Source organism: Oryza glaberrima, chromosome 10, assembly GCF_000147395.1.
Source record: "Oryza glaberrima chromosome 10, OglaRS2, whole genome shotgun sequence".
NCBI lineage: Eukaryota > Viridiplantae > Streptophyta > Magnoliopsida > Poales > Poaceae > Oryza > Oryza glaberrima.
Genome location: NC_068335.1, coordinates 12,793,237 through 12,810,716, shown reverse-complemented (window position 1 = coordinate 12,810,716; position 17,480 = coordinate 12,793,237). Strand labels below are relative to the sequence as shown.

Here is a 17,480-nt window from a genome sequence, read left to right as displayed (position 1 = left end):
AATACTTGTCGTTTTGAACAAGGGCACGGTCTCTAAAAAGTAAGTTTTATAACTATTTTTTATTATAATATATATAGAAATTTCAACATATATATATGATTTTATTTAAGTACTTTTTAAGACTAATCTATACATGGTTTTCATATTTTTAAGATAAATATTTTAGAAATTATTTGTAGTCAAAGATTTTAAAGTTTGACTTTACAGTTGTCTAAAATGACTAATATTATCAGCCCGGAGGGAGTACTCTACTAGCTGCATTAGTGACAGATGAATGATACTGAAATTTCAAATAATTGGGGGAATTGATGGACAAATACAAAGTACTCGAGCCTATGCAATATATACTGTGACTAATTTGTCATGCTGTATGTGGACTCTTCTGACTACTTCTGTGATTACTACAGATATATGTAGATTGTATATTTTCCTTCAGCACTATATAAACGAGAGTGCAACAGGATAGCTCATGAGAAACTTGCTCAACTTAGCAAACCGATCAGGTCAGAATGCGGTTTGACGTGAGACTGCTACGGCTAGTGTTTTGCAATACCTGCCGTATGATTGTAATTCTGTTACTTAATTAAAAGCTCTCGGTTCCCCCAAAAAATATATATATTCCTTCTGATTATAGGAGTCGAACACTCCTTTTAAAATTTGATATATTGTCCAAGTTGTAAACTATAAACGAGCGTAAATTGAGGTGAATGATCAATAATAAAGTTGCTCTAATTCTGTCCCTCTCCAAGCCTCACAAAAGCCCTATTGAGACATATTGCCGGCCTGTGGGACAGCTTGTGTACATGTTGAGCACCCGATCTCATGCCCGCGGTGATCGTGGACGTCCCTTTTGTCCCTAATCCCTACACGTGAACAAAAAGATGGAGATATGACATAATATAGATTGCTTAAGAATCGACACAAATATGAAAAGAAAATGATGAAAATGAGAAGTGTAAGAATATTTAATGACGGATATTTAACCATTTAGGTCGTCATTTCTATTCCCTACAAAGTGCTAGATAGACACTTAAAATGGGACAAAGGTAGTATCCTATCTTACTATGAAGTTATCCCTAACTAACTCCTTAAGTTTAACATGCAAAGATGCCACATTATCATCCACTAACAAGATGCCACATCACCATCCACTAATTAATAAGATGCCACATCATCATCCACTAACAATCATCACATTTAAACATCATGCAAACATGCTATATCTTTATATTTTTTATAATTTAAGAGCTTTTCAAATACAAACATGTTAAATTATCATCCAACATAATTCACAAAATGTGTCAATGTATATCTTTATTATGTTTTATGATATCCTATATACTTATATAGTTCATCCTCACTTAGTTAGTGCTTAAATGATTAATCTATGGTCCAAATTATCTTTCTCCTTTTTTCCTCTAATTAAGTCATATCACATCAATTATTTTTAGCCTTCAGATGATTAATCTACGGTCCAAACTATCTCCCTACTTTTCTTCTTCCATAAAATCATACCACCTTACTTTTTACGTTTGAATCACCATTATACATACTATTTAAATTTAAATTATCATAAACCACATTAATTTACTTAATCTTATATTATCTAGTTATCTTACATGTTATTTTTTTATTGTTATCATACTAAATTCCCGTAGCAATGCGCGGGGTTTCACCTAGTTAACTAGATGATGATGATCCATGCTTGGTAGCGGATTATATAAATAAATATATGTTAAATATTGTATAAATGAGTGATGGATTTGGTTGAAATATTGTGAAAGTAATATCACTAATGATAATTTAACATGCTTGTATGTTGAGTTTTTTTAATATAACTCATAGATGTAATTACTATGCTTGTATATGTTAAGCTTTATATGTTTATTGGGTGGATATGGCATGCTTGCATGCTAGCTAGGATTTAAAACGTACTAATAGTTGCTATATATGCTTAAATGTGAAACTTTAGCTATTCAGTGAGTTATAACTATATATCCAGAAGATAAAGATTAAGATGATAGACTCACAGTGTGTGTATACTACTACTCCTTCCTCTCAACAAGGAATACAACCATAGTATTTGTATATCAAATTAGTAGAGCAAAATGATCTAAATGTTTCTACTTAAATAAGGGGTGGTTAGGATTAGGAGGATCGTTGAAGTAAGATGAGAAATTTAAATAAACGTTAATTGTTTGGATAAATAGCACAATAGGATTTTATTCTTTTAAGCCAAAGTTTAACTTTAGGATTATATATATTTGTAGTTGGATGGAGGCAGTACCATATGTGAATACTAGATATCTTAAAAGATATCTTAAAGGTGCTAGATTAGCCGGCCTCCCAGCCATTTGGCTACTGTTGACCAATCGTCTTGCGACACGTTACTGTTGGCTGGGCGTCTTGCGGGCCGTCCGATTCTGCGTCTGAGCCTCATCCATCCGTCCGTGCCTCCCTGTTGGTCGTCCTTGTCGAGGCGTCGATTTGGTGGCCGTTGAGCCTCCCACGTCGGCCGTTCTTCCTCTCTCGTCGTCTCGCGCAATCGCGCTCGCACGCACGCGCCGCCTCACCTCCACCCTCGCGCGCACCGCCTCGCCCTTCTCCTCTCCTCGCATGTGCCGTCATCGCCACCGCCGCTCCACGCTCTTCTAGCCATCTTCGCCGCGCCGGAAGATCCAGCCACCCGGACAAGAGTGGTGCTGGCCGTCGCTTCCCTCTTCTCCCCTTTCATCTTCACGCGCCCACCGCTTCCCTCTCCTTCACGCTCTCCACTCCGCTCGGGTGCCCGATCTGGTTCGAGGGTGGCCGGAGCTTATGGTCTAGGCCTCCCCACCGGTGGATCTGGCTGCCCTCGCTCCGGGCTCTGGCGCCGGGGATGGTGCTCGTGCTCCCTCGACTTGTCCGTACACCCTTTACCCCTATCCTCTGCACGATACGGTGGCGGCGGGAGGGCGGAGAGAAGCAGCTGTGCCGCATTAGCTCTTCGCTGGTTTTAGAAACTCAACTTGTTCCAGGTATAGTTCCAGGTGCTCCGTGCTCGTCAGGACTGAAAGAGATTACAGATCTTATTTGGTGATTCGCAGGTATGATAGTCTTTCTCCCACTTTTGTTTTCCTGTCATGACATAGAATTAGTGAAGAGCAAAATACTGCATGGCGGATAAATGATTGCAACTTGTAAGGCAGCATGTTAAACATGCACAGCTCTCTCTTGCCTAGGAAATTCTTGGACTAGGAGATGTGTTTACGTTGCAGTTGGCACATGCGTTCAGTTGTCAACGCTCCTAAACTCTTCACCTTTCGTCTGGATCAAATGAAGGATTGAAAATATGTGACTCTTCCTATCTTAATTCCATCGGTTGGCTAGCTAGCTCCTTCTAGCCAACACATTTTTTTTTAAAAAAAAATTCTTGGACTGGCGTTCCCAGCCTTGAGTACACTGAATCGCATAGAAAGTACTCATCTCATATTTTCATGTCATGTACCATCAAATCCTCTCTATGACTTTATGGATCTACGGTTTTTGTTTAGGCTTCCTGTTGGTACTTAATTAGAGTTGTTTCTTGCATATTTTACTTCAGATTCAGTCAGGATAGGAAGAGATCTTATGTGATAATTAACAGGTCTGATGACCTTGCTCCCAGTTTTGTTTTTGTGTAATCCGTTTACTGAAAAGTAATGCATGGTGGATGAATTGTTGCAAGAAAGCATGCTAAACACGCACTGTACTGTGCAGAAGTTCTGCAGTGCAGGACATTCCTGCCGCTGGTCGTGTCTTGGACAGCCAGAGCTCTCGAATTCTCAGCCTTAAGTACATTGGATCACATACAAGGTACTCACCTCATGTCATGTATCATCAATCCTCTTTATGGACCTGGAGTTAGGTGCACCTCATCAGCTTAAGCTCTCAAGGTTGGCCTGCTCCTCATCAGCTTTCTATCTTCTATATATGTTGTGCATGTTAATTTCGATGGTTTGTCTCGTGCAGGTCTGGCTTCTTGGAGTCTATATGGGCCTCGTGCCATTCTATCTTTGCACTGAGGCCTGCTGAGCGCCTGGATGCTTATAACATACTCTCTCTCTCTCTCTACTTGTCAACACTGAAATATGTTTTCTCGGGACCTGACGAGCCCCAAGACTATGATCTTAGGAATTCCAATGAATCTTGGGATGAAATTCGCAGGGGACTGGTGGGCCTTTCTGCCCCGACTCAGTTTCTGTTAGCCTTTTACTCTTTATACTCATCCTGTTGATTGTGCTGACATGCTTAGCCTCTTCACACCAGGTTGACAAGGATTCTTTACTGAGGAAGTAGGCTTTGTACATCTTGAGAATATCACTAGACATATTTCCCTCATCTGAGAATGATGTCGCTCAGCAATGCTCCAGGAGGAGGTCCGCCGCTCTGCCTGCTCAAGACAAACCAAACACTGCAATGACAAAAAGAGAGAGGTGGGCTCAGAAAGAGGCTAGATCCCTTGGCATCGGAGAAACGAGCCAATCAGATGAAAACTGCTCAAGTCGTAAAGACTGGTCAAAAGTTTTCCTGTTACTCTATGAGATGCTTCGGGAGTATGGAACACATTTAGTTGAGGCGGCCTAGACGCACCAGGTCAGTTGGTTCCTATGTGCTCTTTTTTTAAGACCTGTGTACCTGTGTATCTAAGTGTCAACGCAATATATACCAGGAACAGCATTCATGCACGCAATGAAGTAACCACATGCACGTTCGATTAGATGGGTAGATAAATTTAACTATTATTCCAAGGTAATGCTGCTTTTTGAGTCCAAACCGATAAATGACTGAAGAATCCTATTCGTTGATGTTAGCCATTCTCAGCTCATATGTTGTGTTATCCTACTTTATTAGTACATTATTTGTTCCCTTTTGGTTCATGCGTTTTGCCTTGGGTTTGATGTTTAGCTACCCCAGCTTGCTTTTGACTAAAGGCTGATGCAAATTTTTGTCCGTGATTATTACCTCCTATCAAGTTTTATCCTTGGGCAGGCGTTTCACTGTTTATGTTTGCGTCTTCTGAAACATTGAATTTGAAGTTGAAATTCTAAAGGATGCTAGACTGCCACATCAAAAATATTTAGCAATTTTTCGTGCTGATTCTGTGCCCAAATCAAAAGTTGATCATGAGTGTGCTACAAAGGGTGATTATACTTGATTTGCTACCTTGTTCAATACACCTGAGTTGCTCTTTCTTCTTTGAAAAGGAAAAAGTGAGATACTAAGAAGAAACTTAGCATCATGAGATTCTTATTCTTGTTTGCACCGTTCTCTTCTAAGTTCTAATTCTTTGATACTACTCCTAGGAGTTACATTGAACTTCTCATCCTTACCCTGCTCTAGGGTTTGATGTGTGCTCACATATGACATTTATGAGTATCATTGCTAAACAATACCCATACGATGATGTAATTTCAAAGGTTTGATATAAATCTTGGTTGCCCACTAAATAACTAATATGATTTCTTTATAAAACATTAACAAATCACAACGGCCTTGGTCTTGTGTTATTCTAGAGCACAAACATTTTTTTTAGGGTTTAGTATGCCACAGGAGCATGGCAAAACGATGGTGATGCGTACCAATAATCATTCCTGTTCTTACAAATTTCCATATATTCTTCTTTTATGTTCATTCTATTTGGTTTGATGTTCTGACTGTTCGATCAAGACTGCTTTGTAAAGAAATTATTATGTGAGTTATATTTTCCAACGTAGGTACAGCCCTTCCATGTTTGCACAACCAGGCAGCCATTCATGCTATTGTGCATCTTTTGTGGATTGGAATAGGATAAGAAGCTTGCACATGGACTTATAGTGGGTCTGCACTGTCTGAATGAGTTCTTAGTTTCTTACTACAATTATTTTACCATGTAATCGATAAATCATAATTGACATATCAAAGTGCACCTATGTATGCGCTATATTTCTCTAATCTTTCCTGTAATATTTATTGTTCTCTCTAATATATTTTTTTTGCCGCGCAGCGTAGCGCGCGAACCCATTCTAGTATGTATAATTAAAGACAATATGTAAGACCACCGAGTTTGCGAGGAGCGACAGCAGTGACACACACGAGATAAAAAGAAAGTCAACCAGATGTGCACCATCATATATGCACGCTATCACACAATTGAGAGAAACCGCGTGAATCATGAGTTGGTGATCTCGTGATCGGCAAACGGATCACAGGAATTTCACTATACGACATCATATCACGTACAGTAGTCAATTACATATATACTCCCACCGTCAAAAAAAAAAAAAAAAACAAGCCTCGTACTAGGATGGGATACATCCTAGTATAGTGAATCTGTACATAGAGTATATCCAGATTTATTGTACTAGGATGTGTCCATCGTAGTACGAGGTTAGGTTTTTTTGGATGGAGGGAGTATAGCTTAGGGTCTATTTAGTTCACGAAAAGAAAATTTTTGGGTGTCACATCGGATGTTTGACTGGATGTCGGAAGGGGTTTTCGGACATGAATGAAAAAACTAATTTCATAATTCGCCTGGAAATCGCGAGACGAATCTTTTGAGCCTAATTAATCCGTTATAAGCACATGCGAGTTACTGTAGCACTTATGGCTAATCATGGACTAATTAGGCTCAAAAGATTCGTCTCGCGATTTTCCCTCTAACTGTGCAATTACTTTTTAATATATATTTAATGCTCCATGCATATATTCAAAGATTCGATGTGATATTCTTAGAAAAAAAATTTGGGGCCTAAACCAGGCCTTAGTAGCTGCAACCAATGCGAGAAAAAGATCGGTCGACAAAGCGAATTCTCTCCAAGCAAGTTAACTAGCTACTATACGTTAAGGTTGTGTTTAGTTCAGCGCAAAGTTTGGATTTTGGTTGAAATTAAAGATGATGTGACTGAAAAGTTTTGTGTGTATGACAGGTTGATGTGATGGAAAAGGACTGAAGTTTGCATCCAAACTTTGATCTAAACACAGCCTAAATGTCTCGTGAAGCCACCACCGAGCACCGGCTCACGAGCTTATTTGACGTGTTCTTCGATAATAGTTACACCCTGTTTAGATGGGACTAAAACTTTAACTCCTTATCACATCAGATGTTTAGACACTAATTATAAATATTAAACGTAGGCTATTAATAAAACCCATCCATAATCTTGGACTAATTCGCGAGACGAATCTATTGAGCCTAATTAATCCATGATTAGCCTATGTGATGCTACAGTAAACATTTTCTAATTATGGATTAATTAGTCTTAAAAAATTTATCTCGCAAATTAGCTTTTATTTATGTAATTAGATTTGTATGTAGTCTATATTTAATACTCTAAAATTGTGTCTAAATACAGAGACTAAAGTTAAGTGCCTGGATCCAAACACCACCTTACTCCCTCTGTTTTAAAATAATTTTAAAATAAGTTTACTCTTGACCTCTTCAGTTTGTTCCAACTTAAGTTTATTTTTAAATAATCATTCTATCAAAGTTTATAAAGTGAAGAATAAATGTATTAGGAATACATAAAGTGAAAAATAATTATATTAATATTTGAGAAAGTGAGAATATTCTAGTCTTTTTTTATTTGAGTGGGTGAAATAGATGAGATGAATAGCTAATTTAGTCATTCAAGTTTTAAGCAAGGTTCAGTTTGGTCGTTGAAGTTTGTATTTTGTTCTTATGGATCCTCCAAATATTCGTTTTAGATAGATGAAATAAACATGTTTTATGGAATATGACTTTCACAAATTTAAAAAAATCTGTGCATATATGAACTATTAAAAATCTATTGTGTCCTAGGATTACGAATTTTCATCCTATATTTATCCTTCTTATCTACGTATATTTAATTTAATTAATTATAATTTTCTATTTTCTATACATAAAGCAAACTGTGTAGAAAATCATGGTCATATATATAAATAAAATAACTGGCTAGCTTTTTCATATGTTACTAATCGCCGTTCTTCACATATTTGAAAGAGTAGATCATTTTAGTATATTCAAAGAAATATTTTAGCAACATAGTCTGTCATATTAAAAAGACAAGCATGAGCTACAGTTACAAGGAAGTAATTCCTATTGATTGCAAAGAGGGTAACTGATCAATCGGAAGCTTCTAGAATCAGGAATCTGGTGTTGTTTCTATTTTGATATTAGTGGACCGGAGTCATCTTTTGGCTTATTTAGGGACCTAAACAAACCAAATGACATATTTGTGAACGAAAAATAATTTGTGAATAAAATTTATATATATATATATATATATATATATATATATATATATATATATATATATATATATATATATATATATATATATATATGTTCTTAGCGATCGAAAAACAAAGACTGAAAAACAAACTACGATAAAAAAAAGACCTCAAAATCAACTCTAAATTAAGATTGAAAATTCAAATTTTGGATTATAAGCATGAGTATATGAAAAAAAAAATGAGGCTGACGTGTAGATGGTGATTAGTTTTGTTTACAAATTTCTATAGCACCAGGTGGCCCTGTCGGGATGTTGCATTACTAAAAAAAAAAACATTTTTTTCCCAACGTCACGATTTATTTTTCTAGGCAGATTTTAAAATCAATGTTTATAAATGTAGCTAAATATATCATAAATTTAGTCTCGTCTGTGAAAAGGCGTGGTCTTAAGAGGTCCTCTTACAAAAATAAGGGTTATTTTTGCAGGCAGACTTCTTAATACCACGCCTGTGAAAATCGATTTTCACAGGCGAGACCTTAAGATGTCCGCCTGCAAAAAGGTTATACCTCATAAAAATCGCCACCTATCCAGCCAAATTCCATTTCCACCAAGTCCTCTCCCCTCCCACCCCTCCTTCCCTCTCCCTGACCTCACCCTCCACCCCTCTCAGCTCCCTCCCAGATCTGAACAGAGGAGGGGAACGACGGTGGTAGCGTCGTCGTGGTGGCGCTCCCCTCCTCTATCTCCGTCCTGACCTTTTAGATCCGACCAGTCGTGGCACTTTCCTCTCCTCCCTCCCTCCCATATCTGACCGAAAGGAGGAGGATGGTGGCGGCCCGCAGCGATGCGGCTCCCCTCTCCTCCCTCTCCTTGCCAAAACCCTAACCATAGATCCGGAGGGGGAGGGCGGCGATAGGTAGGGGTGGTGGCGATGGATTTTTTTTTTTCGCCGAGAGTATTTTCGCAGGCGGGTGTATCTAGCACCTGCAAAGATGGAGAAATCGCCTGCGAAAATGATTATCACAAGCAGGATCGAAGACCGCATGTGAAAATGGCTATTTTCGCAGGTCTTGAAGTGCAGGCGGGGTCCAATGGCCACCACCTGGAAAAATATATTTTGACCGCCTGTAAAAATATGTTTTGCAGTATAGCAATCCTGCCAGTTGAGAATTAGTGATTCGTAGTTGGACGGAGGCAGTACTATATTTTTGAATATGTATAGTTAAAGAGAAACACACGAGAAGTATCTTATTTTGTAAATTGTTGTATGCAGCAATCTTGTATGTATGAACTCTGTTAAGCACTTGATCAATCTGTTGGACATGAATGGTTTTAATTAGCCATATGCATCATCCTCGTTAATTATCCCGTTTGTGTTGCTCTCTTTTGGCCAATTTTGTTGATGCGTGTATATATAATATACATGCATACATCCAATACTACACGCTACTGATCGCACATGCATGCATCTAGCTAGTACAGTCTCAGTGTGTTACAAGAATGAGATCTTGCATTTCCAGCACCTAATTAACCCAGCTACATGGATTTCTCATATGCATGGCTCAGAAGGAGACCAAGCTAGACCCAACCATACATGTGTGTGCAACTTGCAACAGTAGCGTGTTTAATTTTGCCTAGCATGTAATTAAGGTCTGGTTTAGTTCCCAACTTTTTCATCACATCAAAACTTTTCTACACACATAAACTTTTAACTTTTTCGTCACATCATTTCAATTTCAATCAAACTTTTAGTTTTAGCATGAAATAAACACACCCTAACAAACATAAAATTTGGTCGGGCTTTCTGTATTTGTGCAGAAGTTTATGCCTAACTGTATTGGCCAGTGGCTCATATTTACTTCAAAACTGGGTCTTCCTTGAGAGGTGGTTGGAGTACTTAATTAACGAACTGTACATATTATTGCGTGCAAGAGTGGAAAAGCTCTTTTAGCTATACTATGTCGTTTGTCCCCATAATTATGTGTCCGTGTACAAGGTTAATTAAGAGATACTCCATCAAGTAGTCGCACTAATAATACTTTTGGAGCATATTTGAGAGCAAATGTAAACGGGCATGTGCGCCATGGGTATCATGTGATAGCTCAGTGCCTATTTATGATTGCCCTTGACTAGCAATCTAACCAATATGGCCATATAGGGGTATCTCTCTCTTAATATATCTTCTAATTAATAAAATTGAGGTGTGCTGGATAATAATTATGCAATATTGGTCCCTAATTATATCATGTTCTTTTTTTGAGCGTACGACTAAGGGACGCACACCCCCACCTTATATATTACACACATGTTTAGAGAGATTCAGAGAGAATTAATATACTGTGGAGTCGTAAATAGCAGAGAGCATCTCACTAGAACAGAAACGCTACTCTTTTTTGTCGGTTCATAACCGGTATATATAACTCGTACAGGTTTGTAACGCTTATTATCAACCAAAATAAATTTCGGGTAAAATTTTATATATGTATTCTTAGCGACTTTAATGATTAATGTAAAAAATCAATTGTAAACATCATGTTGTTTGGATGCTTCAGATAGACAACAGTATAGGAAGACACAGATGAATTTTAGGAGGTTTAATCGCATGCTAGATTTCCTCCAAGATTCATATAAATTATGTGAATCCATAGGAATTTAAAAGGTGCGCTAGCTCATTCCTGTGTTCCAAAGGATTTCTTTCAAAGGATTCATACCCGACAAAATTCCTTCAAATATCCTTTGGAATCCTCCAAGATTCATATAAATTATGTGAATCCATAGGAATTTAAAAGGTGCGCTAGCTCATTCCTTTGTTCCAAAGGATTTCTTTCAAAGGATTCATACACTACAAAATTCCTTCAAATATCCTTTGTTCTAAAGAAACCCTCAGAATGTTATGCTTTTCCTCTTAAATTCATCTATATACCAATAAGGGCCTATTTAGTTCGCGAACGAAAATTTTTGGCGTGCCACATTGGATATACGGACACATATTTGAAGTATTAAACATAGACTAATAACAAAACAAATTATATATTTCACCTGGAAACTGCGAGACGAATTTATTAAGCCTAATTAATCCATCATTAGAACATATTTACTGTAGCACCATATTATCAAATCATGGCGCAATTAGGCTTAAAAGATTTGTCTCGCAATTTACACGTGATTTGTGTAATTAGTTTTTTTTTCCATATTCAATACTCCATGCATGTATCTAAAACATTCGATGTGACAGGGTGAATAATTTTTATTTGGGAACTGTCCCCTAAGTCCAGCCCTCATAATGTACATGAAACAATTTAATGACTCTCATGCATATGGCCATGACCAGATCAAAAATAATAAATCTCTGCATGTGCAGCCAACAGTGACCAGTACTGCCATTCCACCAATAGCATATATATCTTCAGGTCAATCGCCCGGTGGTTGATAATTGCACATCAATTATTATTCAGCTCAAGTAGTGCGTGGCACAGGGCGAAAGATCACACGCGTTTTAATTTGACGGACAGGACATGGAGAAAAACACCGACGAGACTATACGACGGCGACGACCACTTCACTGCTGATGATCGATCAACATTGGCCGGCTGGTTCTGAAAACGCAGGGCAGGCAGGCAAGCATACAGATCAAGCACTGTTGCAGCTGAAAGAAACTGACCAGATCAGAGCACGTTTTCTGTGTATACATATCTCCAACGACGAACTGTTCATGTTGTTTTTTTATTAATGTAACGACATACTGAGTATTATGCCTTAATTTTAAGATACCCTTGATAACGAGTGTGTCGTTAGTTAACAGGCCTCCAATCGAACAATTTTCTTAGTTTTCTGAATATACGGTGTGTTCGGCGGTACTCTTCCTAAACTCCTAAATGTTACGTTTTTTCTGAAAAATCTGGTTAAAAAAATCATATTAACCTATTTTCAAAATTTTAAGCTAATACTTAATTAATCGTACGCTAATCTGTCATTTTGATTTACAGTGATTGGGGAGAGGCACCCACCCCCACCCCGAATGAACACATCCATAGGCTGTATTCGGCTATAGAAGATGGGAACTTCTGTCTTGCGTATGCAAAATGAAGTGACTTTTAGCACATGATTAATTAAGTATTAGTAAAAAAATATGAAAAGTGAATTGATATGATATTTTAAGTAAGTTTTATATAGAAAGTTTTTGAAAAACATATTATTTAGCAATTTGAAAAGTGTGCTCATGAAAATCTAGGAGAAAAAGATGAGAAGAGAGAGTACCGAACACATCTTTAGGCGCAAATCAACTTTAGGTTCCAAGTACTTACTCATACCTAAGTTTAATTTGAAATGACCAACATAGCCTTTTTTACATTTTTACTATTTCATAGGTTCCCATCGTTTGAGCTGCAGTTGATACGCGCGCCACAGTAAAATGAATGAAGCTGTAAAACTTCTACAAACTAATGTTTTATTAGTGCTTTAAAAATTAAGGTTAAATGAAACAACCTTAAAATTAAATTTTAGAATTCAACTCTAAAATTTTGGCAATTCTACCATTCCTTATTTGTCAGTTATTTAAACTGTGCAAATTAACACAAATCAGTTTAAGTACGACTAGCTCCATCGTCTGTCCACAAAACTTTGGGAATTTCTGGGACAAATTAGGGGAAATGAAAAACACTACAATGGTTGGGGGATGATGACGATTGTGTGATCAGTATTTAGAAGTTTCTATATTTGTGGACACAATTTTTAAAAGAATATCAGGTGAAAACTATTAAATAAAACTATTAAATAAGTTAAACAGGAACTAAAAGTTTTCTAAACTCAGCTCAAATTTGTCTCTCTTTTTTTTCCTTCTCCTCCCAAATAAATAAAGCAGCTGAGTTTAGATTTAAGATTGGATAGTATTGTAATTGGATAGTATATTTTTTTCCTTTTTCCTAGGTACGATCCTTTAGGTTGTAATCTTGTAATTTTTTCCTGCTCTATCAATAGAATTTCGCACCGTCTCGTATGAGTCGTTTAAAAAAAAGGCCTATACCTATTCCTAATATTGTTTTTAATGAATTTAGATGTGTTATTACAGGTTTAATTAATGGTTTTCGCCACATATTTCCTCTAATTTTGAGTACCAGAAATTGTATACTTTCTCTAATTAATTAGTGATATCCCCCACATGTCCCGGGCAGCAGGTTGAACAGCTGATCTAGCACATGGATTATTCTCTTTGCGTTTGGCGATCGACGACCTAGCAAGCACTCTAGTAGCTAGCATATCGTCTAGATCGATCGGATTCTAATCATTCGTAGTAGTCGGAACGACGGACACTGTTTTGGCGAGGATGGCGACGCACAACAGCTTGCTTGCTTGCATTGTTTGTTGCTTCATTCGCTCCATCCATCCATGTCGTCGTCGATCGATCGCTGCCTGTATATCCTACATTGGCTAGACTTGTCAACAGCTAGTATGCTAAGCAATCGCAGATCGATCTACTTCCTCCGGTTCCATATTAATTAACGTTTTAGACAAGGTTGGGGTTAAACTTTTATAACTTTGACCATCAATAACTTTAAAAATATTTAGTTTAAAGTAACTAGAACAACATATATAGATTTGTCTTTCAAAGCATTATAATAAAAGTAAACATGCATTTATTTATTATATATATTATAATAGAAAAATAGGGTCAAAAATATATTTTGTAGACCGTGTCGTCGTCCAAAACATCAATTAAAATAAAACTGGAGGGTATCGTCCATTGAATTGGCTTGTTCCATACTACTACCTCCGTCCCATATAAATTACAATTCTGGGTCTCAGGCTTTGTCCAAAAGAAAAACTGTAATTCTAATCACTTGGGACCCAGCAAATTGATTAATTAATCTAAATATGTTTCCTTATGGTCTCCCAGGCTTCCATCCCATATCTTCCTTTTAATCTAAAAATGTTTTCTTAATTGTCTCAAACTTCCTTTTAATCAATTTTATATATGAAATGTATATATCTATTGTGTTCATTAAATAAGGTAATTGTGGTCATTTTCCAATCCTATTATTATGTCCTAAAGTTAGAAATGCAATTTATATGGGACGGAGGTAGTACCTATGTAGCACTAGTGTTTGTTTCTAATAAAGGATACAAAGAAAAAAAACATTATTGTATCATTAATTAAGGTTTATTTGATATTTTAAAGATAGTTTTCATATGAAATGCACGTTTTTAGTAGTTTAAAAATATTCTAACGAAAACCAAAGTATAACGTGTGTATCTTAATCAGAAACGTACGGGATGTATCTCTCTCTTTGCCGTTTTATATTGATTTAATACGATTTTGGTTGGATCTCGTGGGATCTCTCGCGCATGTGTTGTCGCAGACTACTATTGCACACACCACGACGACATTTCATCTAATCGCAGCTGTGCATGCATCACGGATACGGATAGGATCGAATGAAGCGCGGAGAGAGAGCATGTGATGAGTTGCAACGGTATTTTCTAGGAAAATTTCCCTTTCAATTTGGCATGGGAAAATTTGCACTTCTCTTTTTTACTCCCTCGTTCCCAAATTAATCATCATATAAATTTATACATCAAAACCAACGATAATTTAAATCACAACAATCAAGACACTATACACATATTCTATCACAATGCACGCATCGATTAAACACACCATACCAGTTATATCTTAGGGTGCACACATTCTCCCTTGCTGCATTAATTGTATTATGATAAAATCAGTGTCCATACGGTTATATGATGATCAATTTGAGAAATTTTGAATTCCACTATATGATGATCAATTTAGGAATGAGAGAGTACTATTTTATCTGGGGTAAATATGCGCTATTTTTTAAATTTGTTTCTTCATGAGTTATTTACATTGCTTTGTTAGTGTTACATTCAAGATGTTTTTTGCTTTGTTAGTGTTACATTCAAGATGTTTTCTGCATGCTCTTCATCAGTTAATTATTGCATTCAGAATTCTAACCCTTTCTTTGAATTCAGAACAAGGTACGAATTGTGCTAGATTTATATCAGTTCGTAGATATTAAAATTAGGAAGACAATAAAAGTGTTAAAAATAATATACGTCAAGAAAAAATGTGTGCAATACCAATTTGAGCTTGTAAAAATAGTAACTGACTAACTTTTATTATATTTATTGGTATTTTGGTCGTTTGGATAAAAATGTACAGTACTAGGCGGAGGTTAACAGGACGGTGGTGGTAAATGTAGAAGTTAAGCAAAAATCGATGACATATTGTAAAAAATGACAAAGTCAGTGACAAATCATAGACCTGTAACAAACTCAACTCAACGGTCAGCTGGTGGTTCTACTCAAGGTGCGGGACACGAGAGCACAGTGTGAGGCATGACGGAGGCACGGACTCATGAAGATGAAGTGGAGGCACAGATGGTGTAAACACAAAGTATACCATACCTGGGACAGAATATCGTGCCCTAGCAATCCTATGCATAGTATCCCACAACCAAAAAAAATCAATAAAGAAAAGATATTTTTTTCTCTTGCAAATTAAGCAAAAATAATAAAATAGAAAAAAGGATCCAGAGAGAGAGAGAGAGAGAGAGAGAGAGAGAGAGAGAGAGAGGCCTAGACGAATTTTAGAAACCACAGGAAGATAAACCAAAGGAGCTAATGGCGTGTTTTAGTCCCTCTAAAAATAGATAGATAGATAAACCAGTCGACGAGGTTCCAAGGAGAGAAGCGACAATTGTACTACTCCTCCCTCGCCCTCGCCGCCGCGCGTCGCTCTCCCTTCCCGCGCTCGCATTTCACGTGCTCCTTTTCCAACCCAAAGCCAAAGGAAGCCCATCAGCTTAGCTATATAGCGCGCACCACCACTCGGCGTGTACACACACACACACACACACATCCCACCTCCCCACACGCAAGCTTCGCAGCGCAGCTTCGCGGAGACAACGTGAGAAAGAAAGAAACGAGACGAACGCGAGGTGGACGCCATGGCCGCCGCCGGCAGCAGCAGCAGGTTCGCCGTCACGTGCGGCCTCCTCAGCCAGTACATGCGGGAGCGCCAGCAGCCGCAGCCGCCGGTGACGGTTCTTGAGGCGGTGGCGGAGGAGGAGGAGGAGGACGCGCGGACTATGCAGCTCTTCCCCCCGCGCGCCGCCGCCACCGACGGCGTCGCGACGCCGTCGGCGGGGACGGCGCCGCTGACCATCTTCTACGACGGGAGGATGGTCGTGGTCGACGACGTCCCGGCCGACAAGGCCGCGGAGCTCATGAGGCTGGCCGGCTCCGCGTGCTCGCCGCCGCCGCCACCGCCGCAGCCGGCGCACGCCGCCGCGCTCCCGGAGATGCCGATCGCGAGGAAGGCGTCGCTGCAGCGTTTCCTCCAGAAGAGGAAGCACAGGTGAGAACATCACTACAAACATCAAATTCGTTCCGAATATTTAGAATTCAAACAAAAATTCGACGAATCCATAACTAAATCTTTCTCCCAAGTAGAGCAGAGCAGTTTTCTGACTGAATTTTTATTATCTTGTCTGTTAATTTAACCCCTAGTAATTTCTTAAATCATTGGATTTTAACATGCGTGCATATCAATTTGCAGGATCACGACAACGAGCGAACCATACAAGAAGGCGGCGGTGGCGTCGCCGGCGCCGGAGAAAAGCTTCGCCGTCGCGCCGGTGAAAGATGAGCCGGCGACATGGCTCGGGCTCTGAAGATTTATCTGCCCGGTTTAGAGGAGGAGAATATCACAAAGGGAGAAAAAAAATTAAGTACTGACTAAATTGTTGTTTTCCATGATTTAAGTTCGTCTCTGTTTGAGATTTCTTTGGCCCAAACCCAAAGAGTTCTTTCACTGATTTAAGTGATTATTTCCTCCACTAGAGCATATACAGTGTTCTGAAAAATAATGGTAGATTTATCCATTTTTGTTGATGTACAAGTACAACTATCTCCATTTCTATGCATAGTATGTAATTAATAATTATTACTCAAAAGACTGGAAAGACTGTTGTCATGTGTACTGGCTTTTATATGTTGTTAGTACACCTTTTCTCTGCTTTCTGATTAAACATGTAGTAGTAGGAAACGATCTTTGAATTTCTGCGCATTCCTGGTCAAATTTGCATACTCTCCCTCTAGTTTAGTCCATGTTCCAGAGCACATGTTTCAACATTTTTCATGTATTGCAGAGGTCAAAACAACATTTTTTTTTTTTGCAAATTTTCTACACCGTACTCTTAAATTATTTTTTTTGACCAAAACTACATACCCTTAATTGAATGATGC

The 17,480-nt window shown here is 38.1% G+C and overlaps 1 protein-coding gene and 1 pseudogene across 1 annotated transcript; both read left to right on the top strand.

Annotated features, from left to right (window-relative positions):
• The first annotated feature begins 2,541 nt into the window (after nt 1-2,541).
• LOC127786166 (uncharacterized) lies at nt 2,542-5,723 on the top strand (annotated as a pseudogene).
• Nucleotides 5,724-16,049: 10,326 nt separating this feature from the next.
• On the top strand, nt 16,050-17,214 carry LOC127786137 (protein TIFY 11d). Its single transcript, XM_052313465.1, has 2 exons — nt 16,050-16,590; nt 16,792-17,214. Exons 1-2 carry the CDS (start codon nt 16,181-16,183, stop codon nt 16,904-16,906), a joined length of 525 nt encoding a protein of 174 aa, XP_052169425.1. The 5' UTR covers nt 16,050-16,180; the 3' UTR covers nt 16,907-17,214.
• Nucleotides 17,215-17,480: the final 266 nt, after the last annotated feature.